At 40.7% G+C, this 16,991-nt stretch overlaps 1 protein-coding gene across 2 annotated transcripts in view; it reads right to left on the minus strand.

Moving 5' to 3' along the window:
* Window positions 1-3,236: 3,236 nt before the first annotated feature.
* Window positions 3,237-16,991, minus strand: part of ELAPOR2 (endosome-lysosome associated apoptosis and autophagy regulator family member 2) — a 186,313-nt gene continuing 172,558 nt past the window's right edge. For both annotated transcript variants that reach the window (XM_073898735.1, XM_025873257.2), the window contains exon 22: window positions 3,237-7,152. In XM_073898735.1, the coding sequence (XP_073754836.1) occupies window positions 7,093-7,152 (60 nt within the window). In that variant the 3' untranslated portion in view covers window positions 3,237-7,092. The remainder of the gene's footprint in view (window positions 7,153-16,991) is intronic.

Here is a 16,991-nt window from a genome sequence, read left to right on the forward strand (position 1 = left end):
CTCTGTGCGTTTCTGATGACCATGCTTGTAATTGGATTTAGGGCCCACCTGGATAGTCCAGGATAATCTCAGCACAAGAGCCTTATATTAGTCACATCTGCAAAGGCCCTTTTCCCAAATAAAGTAACATTCCCAGATTCCAGGGGTTAGGATATAGACGTATCCTTTGGGGGGAGGGGCACTCTTCAGCCCATGAAAGAGGGATCATTCGATGTAGTTCCTGGCTTTAAGGAACATAAAGGCAGGAAATTATTCTAATGGAAGAAGTGTGAATGAGGAAAATAGCGAGAAGGAGGAGGAGGAGACTGGAGGGCCCGTGGGCTCAATAACCACGGCCTGGTTCATCGGGACGTACCGATGCTATTTTTAAAACATCTAGAAATTGTGAGCAGGTGCACACAGCCAACAAGCCAGGGCTTGAAGGACATACAGTGAGGAGTCAGATGTTTGAAATTCTCTCCTCCCTTCTGAATGCATTTGGATCAGCAACCTAACCAATCCATCCAGAATGCACAACAGTGCAAACCAGTCCCCGAACTCATATTCAAAGAAGAACCTGGATTTTGGGGGAGTGGGTGGGGAGGACTGGGGTGTAGATTCAAGGCCTGAGATGGTAGAAGAGCGTCCTGCTGTGGTGGACAGTGGCGGGAGTGCTAGGTGAGTATGCCCCCAATGAGAATCTGTTCAAGATAAAGACTGAGGCAAGGCTGATGGAGAATAAACATAATCCATTGATGGAATAGGACAGTCAGAGGGAGGAAGGCCATATCAGATGGGTGGTTCAGAGACACAGCTGACGCCTAAAACAATCAAACTGATCATGGATCTTTTTAAACAAGACAATGAGGGCATGGGTGAATCTTGAGAATAGCCTACTGGAGAGCTCGATTTTGATCTACAGGCCACTGTAGCTTTCACACTCCACCTGCACACCAGAAGCGAAGTAACTTGACGATTCTCGTCGTTTTCTCCTTACTTGCCCCAAGCCTTGTTCCCTATTGGAAAGAGAATTACCTAACACGTGATCCCTAGAAATAACCTTTTGAAAAATATTCAGAGTATGTATGGGAAAACAGCAACTATAAAATCATTTTTACATAAGCCATTTCAAATAAGTTTTTTTTTTTTTTAACTCTGGTAAGAACATTTCATCCTTCCAGAATATAAAACTGGTTGAGCCGATCCATCTTTGCAAAAACTTCCTGAATTTCAGGAACCCAAGCAGCATGATCTACCCTACTCATTAACATACCATAACCACACTCTGGGTGATGATTGTTGGTCTTCTGAGTGTTTCCGGTTTCTGAAATGCTTGGGGTCCTCTCTAGCTTAAATCTTAATAGATTCTCTTGCCCACCCAGATTCATCATGGTAATATAAAAAAGCCCCATTTTCTGGGGCGCCTGGGTGGCTCGGTCGGTTAAGCATCTGCCTTCGCCTCAGGTCATGATCCCAGGGTGGGATCAAGCCCCACGTCAGGCTCCCTGCTCAGTGGGGAGCCTGCTTCTCCCTTTCCCTCTGCTGCTCCCCCTGCTTGTGTGTTCTCTGTCAAATAAATAAATGAAATCTTTAAAAAATTAAAAATTAAAAAGCCCCATTTTCAAGCTGTGGGGCAAGCTGGTTGGCAAACCACACAGGGGACAGATTAAGAGAGACGCTGAGAAAGGAGGTAATTCAGACAGTGCACCTTTACAATCTCCACGTCCATTTTCCCTGGGCTAGCCCCTGCTTTCCTCACTTAGCCATCTTGATAGCTTCGGGCCCCAGAGCTCTTCACTGTAAGCCTGGAGAAGCCAACAAAAGTGAGGTACCAGGAAGACGGAACACCAGTGTGGGTTCAAACCACCGGAACTCTACAAACAAAGGCCCAAACCTGCGAAGAAGGCAATGATCACTCCTGCCTTGTGACACAAAGTTGAGGTTTTCAGAACTCCCACTGGTTTAATTCTTTTATTTAACCCAACCACTGGTAATCTGAAAGCAGCCATCTGAGATAAAGGAAATATTGCCCTGCTGTACACCAAATCTACCAATACCCACAAGCTATTTTAGATAGGGTTCTTTCTCTAAGACTCATTAATAAGATGAGGAAAATTCCAACAAATTAAAAGCTAATTGGAGGTCCATTTCTCAAGCCACCATTATTAAAGGAATCCTAACTGTCTTTTGTAGCTCAGTAGGTCTTAAAATAGGATTTGGTAAACGTGTGTGGATGAAGGTGTGTGCTTCCTGGACACTGGCAAATGGATGAGGTGAACCTCTCCAGTGCTGGGACTCAAGAATCTCTGCTGAAACTACTCTTGGGGCGCCCGGGTGGCTCAGTCATTAAGCATCTGCCTTCGGCTCGGGTCATGATCCCAGGGTCCTGGGATCGAGCCCCGCATCAGGCTGCCTGCTCTGCGGGAAGCCTGCTTCTCCCTCTCTCACTCTCCCCTGCTTGCGTTCCTTCTTCCTCAAATCATAAAATCTTTAAAAGAAAAAATTGAAACTACTCTTACACATCAAGAGCCCCTACTTGAGGATACTATGGTTCCTTTAAATGGATCCGTATATAAGATTAAATATTATCTACAAATCCAGTTACCTTAGCAATAAGTATTACACAAATCCCAACGAGACAAGGTGTTTAAATCAATCTTGCTGGTTGAATCGGAACCTATTCACATACTTTAGTTTTATCATTTGCTAATCAATACTGAGAAGTGAGTCCCAAAACTACAAGAGGAATGCAGAAGAGTATCTGGCTTTGCCTTTGTGTGGGTGATTGAGCCTGGGTGGCTCAGTTGGTTAAGCATCCGACTCCTGATTTCAGCTCAGGTCATGATCTCATGGTTGTGAGATCGAGCCCCGTGTCGGGCTCTGAGTTCAGTGGGAGTCTGCTTGTCCCTCTGCCCCTCCCTCTGCTCAAGCATGCTCTCATCAAGGGAAGGTGATGGGTTATTTTCTTCCTGAACATCTCTAGAGACTTGAGAAAATTTTGAGGTGGTAACCACCTAATGGGCCGAGAATCTGTATGCAGATTCTCCTGAATAGTTTTGCTCATGGGTGGCAGCAATTAAAACTACTGGTCGGCAAACCATAGCTTGAAGACCAAATCCTAGTCCAGTACCTGTTTTTTTAAGGCCTGGGAGCCAAGAATGCTTCTACATTTTTAAATAGGTGAGAAAAGAATCAAAGAAGAATACGTCATGACAGGTGAAATTTAAATGACACTCAAATTTCCGTGTACATAAATAAAGTTTTATTTGAATGCAGCCACGCCATCTGTTCACATGTTGTCTGTGGCTGCTTTCATGCTACAGAGTTGCAACAGAGACCACATGTCCTGCAAGGCTGAAAATATTTACTACCCGATCCTTTACAGCAAAAGTTGGCTGGTCTCTGACCTAGACAACTGCAAGAGTAATATCAATTGTGATGGTAGCATCAATATCCACTGCAATAGTGTTATCAATTTTCAATTACTTGTCCCCATCTTGAAGTTTTACTTCATTTATGATCCTAAAATAAACTCATCTGAAAATATTAAGCTAAAAGAAATAAAATCCAGCAAGAGTGTCATCTCTGGCCAGGCAATGTGAGGATGAAATCCATTTTAGCATCCAATGAATACAACAGGTGTTTTTTTTTTGTTGTTGTTGGTTTGTTTTTTTTTTAAGTTTACTCATCTTGGGACCTTTTCTTTTTTTTATTATTATTATGTTATGTTAATCACCATACATTACATCATCAGTTTTTGATGTAGTGTTCCATGATTCATTGTTTGCCTATAACACCCAGTGCTCCATGCAGAATGTGCCCTCTTTAATACCCATCACCAGGCTAACCCATCCCCCCACCCCTCTCCCCTCTAGAACTCTCAGTTTGTTTCTCAGAGTCCATAGTCTCTCTTGGTTCATTGGGACCTTTTCTTTAGGGCAACCTGAATTTAGGGCTTCATCCTGTAAATATGAGATAACATCCATAGTTATGATAAAAGAGATGTGAGGATATTTTAATTTCTCTCAAGAGGAAGACCTACTCTACATATCTTCTGTTCAAAAAAGATAAATGTGAGCAATACACTGACTTTAACCTTGCCAGTGAAGTCATCTTCCTACCCCAACTTCCAGGAAATTTACTTTCATGAGGAAGAGAGAAACGATCGGCACATTAGCCTTCTATTAGGAATGACCATGAGCCACAGGAAGTAGTTCTATTGACAGACGTCAAATGACAGTTGACCCAATTGGTCTGGAAGAATCACAATCATGACCCATTAACTGGGAATCTGGACACTCTGGTTCATAAATGATTAGACCCAAGCAATTATTCCATATAACCATTAAACCATCTTTTCTCCTTGTGAAGAAAATAATCACAAAACTCTACACAAAAATACTATGAAACATTTCTAATCCTGGAAAGGGCTTGATTTACTAGTAACCAAAAAGGGGAAAAGTCAACAAGAATAAAATTCAGTCTTTTAAATCTAGCAGACACATATCAAATTGCTCAACATTGTTAAATGGCATGATGTAATTTATCCCAGATGACATGGTCTCATCCAGTGGAAAACTGATTTAAATATGTTTTGACAGAGCGCTAGGAGATATTATAGGCAACAATGGACTTAATGTAGTATTTCAGGCTTCAAAACCTGTGCCTTTTAGAAAAATAACCTATAACTTCTTCTACCATATATGAGGGGAAAGAAACAACAAACGTCTACTAAAAGTCACAGAAACATGATTAATTTGTTTATGCCTTTAAACATTCCACTAAGCTCTGCAAAGGCAAGACATAAAATTACAGTGAATTTCATAGTGTAGATTGGTCTGAATATTTTCCTGATATTCTTTCTGTCATACTCCTTCAGTGCTCAGAATAAAATGACAAATCACTGGGGAAAGGGGAAAGGCAGCTCCTTTCCAAAGATGGGACTGAGCTGACAAAATCTATTTTATATCTAAAATTAGAAATAAAATAAATTCTTCAATACCAACTACATTTTCAGAGAGTTCATTAAAATTTAAGGCATTTTTTGACATGTCAGAGATTTTAGTCCAGTGACAGGAGAAGAAAGAAGCCACCTGGGAGCAACTCCCAATTATCTCTATGGCTTGGTATATACACGTGGAACACAGCCGAAGATGAAGAGGTGACAGGTGACTATGTGCAACCTCCTGACTCTGTCCAGCCTGGACACCTTTGCCAGGGCTCCTCTGAAAAGGTGCATCTCCAATGTACTGTCACTCTTCTGTTTAAATTTTGATCAAGAGGGGGAAAGGCTCATCAGAGCACAGTTACCAGGATAAATGTGAGCAATGCCAAAATAATTTCTTGTAATAATTCCTAATTAAAAAACAAGATTTAAGAAACTGAACGTGAAAAAAAGCTGATGCTAAGTGATGCCCTCCCTGAATTTCACGACAAACAATAAAACCATGGCAACCTCACCTATACTCATGAATCCCACAGCAAAGATGTACACAAAAGGAACACTCATTCAACGATAACAGGATGGTTCGGTGTCTTACCCACCAGAGGAATAACTGCAATTATTTATTTTTCTCCCACTTTCCATAAAAGTGAAGACATTACCTGCCGATCAAATGTTACAAGTCATACCTCATTGAAAGACTTGGGACAAAACTCTCACAGACCCTGCCCTTATGGCCTGCCTCTCAGGCAATCACCCATCTTTTTAAAAAAATCTAGATTAAGTTCTACAAAGATTACTGTTTATTGAAAGCAAACCAGAGGACCTTAGATCATCAGTGGTCAGTAAACTCCCCTCTTTCCCAGTTCTGAAACAATAAATGTTTACACACAATTAGTCAGATCCAACTTCATTGAAACTTCTTTCAACAGGTAATATTCAAGTCGTGCTAATTCTGGTAATCCATCCGTCAGAGGAAGTATCACCATCACCTGGATCACTTTTGAGATAAGAACAACATGTATTTCCTAACTACTTATGGTACAACCACATTCTTATTATGAATACAATTAGACGCAATTTCCCAAAATTGAATTCCTGCCTTATATACTCAAAAAGAAAAACTTCTATGGAAGTCATAATCCTCAATGTCTTAGCAGAAAAATAACCATATAACTTTGACGCTTGACATAGGGCCAATATCCCACTGATTTTCTGCAAACCATGAAATTATCCCAATACCTTTGCACTGTTATGTGTAGTTATACACAAGCCATCCCACTTTCTTCTTCTTGATTTTGCACATGATTTGATAAACAAGCTTTCTCACTCATTTGAAATTATACTTCAAGTATTACATAAATGGTCTTAAGCCATTTGGTTTCCACAATACCATGAGCTTGTTTGTTTTAATGGAATGACAGGATTCTCTTTGCTTTTTTTTTTTTTAATACTCCTTCAACTCTTTCAGTCAAGCCCTTCTTACCAGTTCCAACAAGGATGAAATTTCAAAGGCGAATGTAAGTTTAGGTAACCCAAGCACATGTTTACATGTTTATTCTTCCTGAAAAGTTACTGCTTACTTAGGCTTCTGAAATCAAGAAAGACCCTATGGAAAAATGAAAAATTTATTGTCTTTCTTTGTTCATCATTTTTTAATAGAAAAGATGTTTTAAGGTCTGTCAGGAAAATAAATAATGGGAAAAAACTATACCTTAAAATTTTTCCAATCTTCTCCCAAACTATAAACAAAGAAAAGACATAAATAGAATCACAATGCATATGCTCACATCTGCCCTCCAAAGCACGCTTTTTATGTAGAAGTTATAAAGAATAAAAGTTACCCATTAATTATATGGCATGCATCAGCAGTGCACTGGTGGGCTTAACCTTGGGTTTCAGTTATGTCTATTTACAGATAAATCTCTTCCTGAGTTGAGCTTCATCTTCAGTTGAGACCCAAGCCATTTGCTTTCCTATTTTTGGCAAAATACTTGACCATGTGATAAGGCAATCAAACGTTTCAACCTCCTTCCCTTTTCAGCGGCATGGCCCTCCTCTGTGAGATCACCAATGTGCCGGGATACAAAGACAGAATCTAAGCTACGGTCCTGTAGAACTAGAGATCAGGTTTCTTTGTTCATTAGTCTGAAGGCTACAGCACTGTCTTTTCATATATTTGGGGATCTTGAGGATTTCAGTTGAACAGATTCAAAATGGTCTTCTTTTTCCTATGAAGAAAAAAAAATTGAAACAAAATGAACTCATTCAAATTCCACTAAGATTTTAGGATCTTATGTGTCCAGAAGGAAAGTTCTGGAAATCATTTTAATCTACATACATGCCAGGTGTGATTAGGATTTTACATTTAAAGGAGAGTGGCAGATATAAAACAGATAGTGTGCCCACCCTGAAGGATGCTTTTGACATCCAGGAGATAAGACAGACAATCCAAAATAGAAGCTAACACATGATCGCAACAGATACCAAAAAATAAGAGCTTCACAAATTTTTGTGAAGAAACCACTGAGACCAGACCCTTCTTAAGGGGACATCTGACCTAGGTGCTGAAACAGATGACCTTGCCATAAGAATTTTGGACAAAAGAGGTCTGACAGAAGCTACATATTTGCAAGATAACATAGGATACATAGTAAGAAGGAGAGCAGAAATAAATAAGGAGGACCCCAGTAAGACATAAGATCATTTGGGTTCCCTGACATGTTTTAGGAAAACCTTTTGGGTATACACCTTCCAAAGATATTAAAAACAAGTCATCTTAGATAACAAATCAAAATTTTAACTCAGATACATCATTGCTGGCTTTTGTTACATATTACATTCAAAATGCAGCCTATTAAAATAAGCACTTCTTTAATGGGGAAAAAGAGAATTAAGAGAATTCTCCCAGGTTTCACTGTGAAAGTCAGAAAAAACTTTCTGTGGAGTCTGCTGAACTGGGGGGGGGGGTACTATGCTTTCAAAGAGAGTAACAATGAAGAGAACTAGGGTTGTTTTTAAAATAAAGGAAATAGGCGGACCAATCCTAGGTGCAAACAGATGCGTGTCTGAAGTAGAGAAGTGAAATGAGAAAATAAAAGTGAGCAGACCCTGAGTATCTGTCAGAAAGAATAAGGCCACTTTTGTCTTTCTCTCATTTGAGTGGAGAAATCCAAGACCTCAGACGAGCTTTCGGGCTACAGGGAAAGGAGTATAGGAAAAACGTCACCATGTGAACACCACTGTCTCCCTTTTCCTTGTCTGCGCTGAGATGACATGCCCCCACGAGGGCAGACCGTGCATCTCCTCAGTGCTCGCACGCCATCACTCTGAAGAAGTTTGCCTGGAGCCTCATGATGACCAGACCTCACTTCATTGAAATAACCATTGATAATTCCAGTGTTTACTAAGCCCCAATGCACTGCAGGAACAGGACTAGACTTTAGGGATATACAAAATGTCTGTCCTCAAGGAGCTTGCACTGTATCATGGGAAAGAGCTTTAGGATACCAGCAGTAAACTAAAAAGGAAATCTGAGATTTTTATGGTCTTTCCTTGAGAAGATTTGATTCAATATGTTCCTGAGGGGAGAGGCAGAAGCCTGTTGGTGATCCTCAAGGTACGATTTGAAAGAAAACACTGAAAACACTTTATAAAATCATGTTAGCGTCATAGGGCTTTAGATGCTGTGTTCTCTTTGTTCACATGGGATTTTGCTATTATTGAGATGGTGGGATATACATGTTCTTACACGTGTGTGTGTGTGTGTGTGTGTGTGTGTGTGTGTGTACTTAGCACCACTAACTGAGACTTATGGATGACAAGAATCGTAGCTTATTCATTTTTTAAATTCCCAAAACTTTACTCCAGGCCTAGTACATGGTAGGCTGTCAATGCTTATGCAAATGTATTGAAATGCCACATTTCAGAAAGGAAAACACTGGATTGGAACTCAGGAGATGGGTTTTTAACTCCTACCTAACCCTCTCTTAGACAAATAGCAGAACCTCTCTAGGTATCAGTGTACTCAAACATTAAATAAAGATGCCATAGTCTGAGTTCTAAATTCAAGAATTTACTCAAAAGCCAACTTTTCCCAGAAGCTTCTCCTTACCTGTCACTACCTTATTGCACTCCCTTCTCTATGCTCTTGTCACAATGGATTTTGGTAAGTGCCTGTGAATGATGTGCATGTGCCATGTCCCAATAAACTAGATAGTCTCTGACATAAGAAACTATCTAATTTGACATAGCACCAAAACCGGGCAGAGTGTCTATCAGATAGTATCCCATGAATGATGGTAGAACGAACAAAGAAAAGAAAACAAACAAAAAACCCTGAAGATACATTTTTAAAGTTGCTGAAAAAAGTCAAGAAAAGTCAACCCATAAATAAAACCTCGTAAGTCCAATGGATTGGGAGGAAAATACCAAATGAGTTCTAACCTTTAGGACAGGAGTAAGCATATATAAGATAAAGCAAATCTTAAATGACAGAACAGTTAAGAAACTTACAACCATTTTTGCTCCACAGAGCCAGGCATAACAAAATTTTTAAATGGGACACACAGTAAGACTTGTCCGATGGTATTAATAGCAGTTTCATGCATAGCTAAATATTAAAAATAGCCCAAGTACTCATCAATAAGAGAATGGCTAAACAAATTTTGGCATATCCATACAACAGAATGTTAACCCCGAATAAAAAGAAATCTACCACTGATTAACACAGGGTAGATAAATCTCGAAAACCTTTTCCTGAGTGAAAGAAATCTTACACAAAATACTATACACTGTGTAGTTACAGTTAGATGAAGTTCTAAAACAGACAAAACTACAGTTTAAAAAGATTACTACAGTAGTTTCCTCTGAGGGTTGAGGGTGGGGATCAATTGCAGGCAAAAGGACATGAGTCTACTTTCAGGAGTGAGCTTAATATTCTATTTTTTGATAGGATTTGGGGTGACACAAATATATGCACTTCCCAAGGGTTCATCAAGTTGCATACTTATTATGTGTGCATTTCACTCTATGTAAACAATGTCCCTTAGAAAAAAACTGAAAATATTGAATTCTCTCATCAGTTATACATATCCTGAAGTGTTTAGGCGTGAAATGCACTGAATCCTGCAGCTTGCTTTGAAATGCATCAAAAAGGATTTATTTGTAAATGAACAGAGAGAGAGAGAGATTTAGAAAGATAGGTAATAAATCAAATATAGTAAAATTTAGGCAGTGGGTATGTGGCTGTACCGTTGTACAATTCTTCTACTTTTCCAGAGTTTTTTAAATTTTCATTTAAATGATTTTTTTAATCATTATGGCAATTAAAATTGCTATTCAAAACAAAAAGAGGGAGAAAGACTTTATCCTCCATGTTTCCTGTGACTGTTTTCAGTAATCTTTCAAGCTTTCAATTCTCTGGCCATAAAATAACAAAGGAGGTACTGCAATATGAGAAAGACTTCAAAGTTTATTAATACTTGTAATTCCCGAGGTGTCTGGGGGGCTCAGTCGGTTAGGCGTCTGCCTTCGGCTCAGGTCATGATCCTGGGGTCCTGGGATCGAGTCCCGCATCGGGCTCCCTGCTCGGCGGGAAGCCTGCTTCTCCCTCTCCCTCTTCCTGCCACTCCCCCTGCTTGTGCTCTCTCTCTGTGTCAAATAAATAAAAATCTTAAAAAAAAAAATACTTGCAATTCCCACTTTTTCTTTTCATTCAGCTTAGAGGTCACTTTCTCCTCAAAATCCTACCTGGCACCTGACTGCTTCCTCCATTATAAGACAATGCCCTTACAAAGAGGGACTCATAAGATCAAATCAGGTAAGAGAAGTCTACATATACTGACGATGAGCGATCATTCTCCACGGGTCTCTTGTGTTTCTGCAAGTCTTCTAAGGAAGACGTTAATTGTCCTTTATGGTACACAATCTTCTCAAAGCTGTTTATATTACAAAGAGCCTTCAAAGAACACAAGCAAAGTTTGCTTGCAGCCCTGATACTCTCTCCTCCTGTGGAGCAAATGGCAGACTTGCTTCCTCACTGTTAGGGGAGATTCAGATTCCCCAAGCTAAGGGCTCCTGTTCTACAGTATAACACACTGTGTATCACCTAAGCCACCTCACTCTGTGGGAAGTGGGGCTTGAGGAAGCAAGAGAAACACTGTCATTTTGGCCACTGCTACTGCTGTGAATAATAGGCTTGTTTTGTTTCTGACCCAGGAGACTCCTTTCTTCAAAATGTCCGTGAAACTACGGCAGGCTAATTTGGTGGCTAGTAAGTATATTGCAATATCATAACCTTCGTAGTTCTTCACTGTTTTGCTGATGAGATGGGAAACTGACAGACAGGTGTCTTTCTAGAAGAATAAGGATGACAGCCTCACAAACTGGTTAACAAGATTTGAGCAAAGTCCATGAGAATTAGCAACAAACATGGTGAGCAAACTGTATGATCCACAAGGCAATTAAAGTTCTCCACTTCACTGCCTGGAAGTGGAAAGGAGCCAGGGAGGTGGTTGTAGGCTGAATTTTGGGAAGTGGTTCCAAGAGTTCATCGTTCAGCTGCCTGCATGGTGGCCTGGATGTTAATTCTCCTCTGAGCAAGAGGACTTCCTCACCAATCAGGCAATCAGCTGCAGGTGTGCCCCTTGGTAACAAGGAGTATTAAAATGCACCCTGATAGGAAAAGGTTTCACCCCCTTTCAGACAGAGGTTACAGAGACATGCACCGACAATGACCATTAAAGAAAAAATAGAAATCACTTATGGGCCAAAATTAGGTGAACTGTTAAAATTTTTGCTGATTCTCTTTGGACATAAGGTGGCAGGAATCAATGATCATTAAGAATGGCAACAGCTAGGCCATCCTAGCGCTAAATACCTCTTGCACTCTGTCACGCCAACTTTGGGTGTGTTCAAAAAGGTCTCAAGAGATTTTGTAGTGAGTCCCATCTGCAGTAACAGATTGGCCTTCTTTAGCAGATTTCCCTGAGGAATTCCCACAGAAAAACCTAGTGAGGGAATGACTAGCACTGGGGCTCTTACTGCCCCAGATTAGGTGTACAATGTGGAAAGTCACTGCAGAATGATAAACTGACCCAAAGGAATCTTAATAGGTTAATATGATCAGCCCTAGCCTGGAAACTTCCCCTATTCTTTATTTTAAAACCAGGCAATAATTTAGATTTATGAAAATGGAGCAAGAAGTAAGGTGGATTCCCTTTTTTTTTTTTAAAAAAGGCCCCAATATGCAAAATCAACATAAGCCTAAATCAACAAAAAGACAACACACTTCTAGCCTCAGCCCGAAATCAATCTGGCTGGACTGAGACAAGAAGGAGTCCCAAAGCTGAAATAGATGATGTCGGGAATGATAACCTTGCTATTCAACATAGGATTTTAGGTGGACGAAAACACCGGAAGTTTGCTTGAGTAACTGCTATGCTGCTTAAAAGCAAAAGCAAATGCGTTTGCTTGCTGTCACAGAAAGTGTCTTTCTCTACCTCCTTAACCTCTTCCTCCCCATCTATCTTGACTTTGGCTGCTTTCCGGGGAAAGGTGATTAGTTTTCCTGTCACCAAGAGGGCCTGAAGGCCAGGCACAACCACCTGAGTTGGCTTGGGAGTCTTGAGGAGGGGAAGGATTCAAACATTTAAGACTCTTCATTGCAGGCACCAAAGTCAGCATCCTACCAGAACCTGTGATAGGAGAGGGACGTGTAAATTCCACTAATGGGGTTTAAGCAAGGTTCTCAGCAGGGAAGCTAAGATAATGTGACCTTGTGTGAGGGGTTCTGCAGGACTATCCAAGATGCTGCTGTTGTTGCTTCTACATCCGAAAATCCACAGGACTTGATGGTACATGGGTATATCTCCGCATCTGCTAAGTACCAGAAGAGATTCCCATGGTCAAGAGCAGTCCCACAGAGAGGAGAGCTAGAAGGGCATTGCAAGGGTTCCTAATCCCTCTGCCATCTGCAACAAATCTCTGTGTCAGGATTACACACAAGTTTCTCTACCTGCTGATGCCGAAAGGTGTCACAACATAAATGATGCAATGTCGGTGTCAAATCAAAAGCCTCAATCTCAACAGCATTGCCTGTATTGTCAGACTTCTGCCAACAAAGATGGCTGATAAACCACCACAAAATTCAGGAAACTAAGTAAGTAAAGTTTCTTGAGACTATGTGATCATAGTTGCAATGCTCACCCTATCTGCCAGTCATGGAAAAACAGTCCAGCACTTGACTAGACTCTTCGCTATTGGAGACAGCATGGCCTCACTTGAATATGCTACCTGCTCTTTGACATCAGCTAACCTACCAAGTAGTATCTTTTGAGGTGGGCCCAAACTAACAGGCTACGTTAAAAACTGTCCAGCAAGTTGAATCACGTTCTCCACCTTTGTGGCCTCACAGCCCTAATGACCACTTTGTGATAGAATTCTCGGTGATTAATGATTCTGCCAATTAGAGACTTGGCAATGGGAAGGAGCCTTCACACAGAGGCACCTTTGGGGATTTTAGATTCATCACCTTGATATGGCTACCAGGTAGGGCTCTTCTGAAAAGCAGCTATTAGCTTATTACTGAGTTCTTGTCAAAACTGAAAGCCATTGCCATGTGCATCTTGTGATTCTACAGCCTGATAGTCACATTCATGGTGGGTCAGCAAGGTGGCAAAGACCTAATAAGCCTCCCTTGTCAAATACAAATGATATATTCAAGAATGCAGCTGGTCCTGCCAGCAGCATCTCAACCTCATATGAAAAAATGGCAGAATACCCTTTTGGGGAAACTTTATCCCTTACCCCATCACCAAAAACGAAGCCACTGGCTCCAGTCCTTGGTTCATCTAAATTCTACGTCATGCCTGGGCCTGGTTCACTGATGGTTTGGTTGAGTTGAAACCCAGTGGGTATCCACCAGCTGCTGTAGCTGTCCCATCTCAGTACCAGGTATGCATAACTAAAAACCTACAAAATTGCTTGGCTTAGTGGGCAGAACCCAAAGCCATTCTCATAGCTGTGGCCTTGATAAACCTTATCAGATCACCACTAACTCTTGAGCAATCGGCAAGAGTCAAACTATTTGGTCTGCCACTTGGAAAACTATAGACTGACACATCAGTTACTTCTCTCTGGGGCAACAAATTCCAGAAACAAATCTCAGCTGATCAAATAATCTGGGTCACTCATGTAGATACTTCCATTAAGGACCCATGGTCTGAAAAGATCGAAGAGAATTAAGCACATGACAGAGACTGCATCAGACAGACTGACACAAATGCTGCATGGACCCATCCTTCTGCCTGCCATAGCAACGAATCCACCATCACACACTGGGCACAAAGTAAAGGACTCTTTTTCAGATGCAGAAGTTACCAAGCATGCAAGACTTGGGATTCATGCCAAAAACTGACAAGTTTTTCCATGGCAAAGTGATGTGGTCACACCTCTGATCACTTCTTTGGGCTATCAATAGTGCCTTACCCTTTGACACCTGTTCACGTTATGGGGTTGCTATTCCAGTCAGATCCACTAACTCTAGCCACACCACTATGACCCTTGAAAAAAATGTGTTTCATGTTTGTGACTTTATGGATCTTTTGCAGTCTAACAATGGTACCCTTTATATCACAAAAGCTACCTGAAAATGGGCTGAGAGTAGAGGTGTTCAGTGGACCTTCAATACTTCATACTGTTGAAAGGTATCATTGAGTATGACAAGGACCTTCTCAAAAATGAATCAAAAAGATTTGACTCTATCTCCACCCTACCTCCTCCTGGTCCACACATTTAATAAGGTCGTTCAGTTATTAAACATGGTTGTCCCCAAAAAGGGATCATCTCCTCTTGGCTGTGTCATGCATAATTATCAGTAAGAAGGTTAAGGTTATACGTACTTATATATGGTTATATACACTTACATAAAAATCCAGAATTCTACCCTGACCACTCATGGACATGATGTGTCCTTTTTACTCAAAAGCAACCCGAAGGATGTCTTGTGGTAGCTCTGCCAGAAGGAAGTCTAGGAGATTCAAATATAATTCTAGTGTAACCATCTGTATTGCTTTATTGAATTGTCATGATTCTAGATCAGAAGGATAATAACCACTTAGTTGACTACACAGCTCATCAAGACCTCCTACCGTAGCCCACACAAACAAAGAGAGAAGACATATTTGGTCTCCATCATAAGTTTTTTTAAATGCCTTTGTCCCTCTTGCACTTGAATGTTCTGGTACATAGGTCTGGGTGTCAGTAAGGGGATAAGTGGAAATAAGATGAAGTTTTAGCTGCAATGGGAAAAATTGACTTTGTGGCAATGGAAGAAGATCAATAATGCAGCCTGGTAATGAGGTGCCTGGAGAGAATATACCTTAGACCCCGAGAGATATGAAGGATGGAGGGATATTAATGATAATTTGTTTTTCAGAGCCACCCTGTCACCTTCTATGAAGGATAATGCATTAGTGTTCCCCTCTCAAACTGTTGCCAAGTACCTAAAATTTAATTAACTACTAGGTCTACCATACCCACCAGATGTTCTAACCTTAAGTAAGTCCCTTTAAACTTACTGAGAAATCTGTAATAAACAGCAGGGAATGGCCCCAGCTTCTGCCCCAAATAACACCAACACCAACATTCCCATTGCCATTGCTCAGTCATTCCATGGAGTGAAAAAGCACCATCCAGTTTACAGCATGGAACAACAGGAAAAGTGGGGCTGAGTGCCCTTAAGCAGTCTCTCAAAGACAAAGAAGAGAGACAATTATGTGAAGTGAACTGGGAACCCTAAGGTTTACTAGCTGCAAGGAGGTTGCAGGCACCATCAGCCTGTATTGCCTAATTAATGTAGGTCCCACTTGGTGTCTCCAACAATTGTCTATCATACTTTCTTTCCAAAGGCACCCTATGTATCTTCAGGACTGTACTTCTTGTGTAAAAGCCAGGCATTAACTTCTCTCCTAAAAACATAGTGGCTTACATTTGTACCCTAGAAGTGGTAGTAAGAGGTCATAATTCAACTATTTATGGAAATAGCCCCAAAATATCATTAACCTTTAGACAACTGCAAGGATTTTCAAAATGAGACCACTGTTGGTTATTCAGAGGTTTCTAAAGGGATAACTGATGTTATTCATATTCACCCTATAGGCAGTTATTCAATTAGAAAATGTGGTAAAAAATTTGTCCCTGACTTTAGCTAGAGTATGGCATGACACCACCTCAGCCTCTGATGACATTTAGGTCAACATCAACTCATGGTTCAAACATCATTATGGATGATATAATTGCCCTCAACTTCACCCTCGAGGGTCAAGACAGTCTGTGGAGGCACTCATCTATCTTGGGTATCTGGAATGCCATCATCCTAGATCAAAAGACAGGGACCACTTGGTTGAGTGTACCGCTCACCAAGTTCCCCTACCATGGCCACGTAAACAAAAGTGGGAGTATTGGGGTCTGCAAAATTCTGAAAATATCTTTGACCTTCTTCCACATGAATCTTATGGAGTAAAGATCTCAGTGCCAATGGAAAGGTCTCAGGCTGAGTAGAAAAGTCAGTACTAGGACTTAAAACTCTCTAGCTTTTTAAGGTGGACCCTCATGGTTTATGGGATTTATTCAGCTAGTTGGATCTGGGACCCTGGGGATACGTTTGAGGTTAATAATGCAGGTTCATCTCATCTTGCTGTTTCGGGTCCTAATGGTAGTAGCTTTATTTACATGATATATGCTGTAAATGTGCCAGATTTGAACCCAGCCTCAGTCAAACAGATTTAAAAGAGGGGTGGATAGCATGGTACACTAGTGGGAAAATTCACCAGAGCCAAGATGGTGCAGAAATTAGGTTTGGATATTTTGAGGAGATAATTCTCCATGGTTCTTTTGCATTTTTGTAGATCTTATGAGCAAGACAATGATTTCCCTTTGTTCAAGATTATCTTTTTAAGGATTTTTGTATAGAAAGCAGCCTTGGAAGCTTAAGGAATTGTATTTTTCCAGAGCAAATGGCAGGATGGTGTGTCCCTCTGAAGCAATGAACACACACACTACCTGTCTA

This window comes from Callorhinus ursinus, unplaced genomic scaffold, assembly GCF_003265705.2.
Source record: "Callorhinus ursinus isolate GAN/ISIS: 27379988/994484 unplaced genomic scaffold, GSC_fseal_2.0 scaffold12, whole genome shotgun sequence".
Taxonomy (NCBI): domain Eukaryota; kingdom Metazoa; phylum Chordata; class Mammalia; order Carnivora; family Otariidae; genus Callorhinus; species Callorhinus ursinus.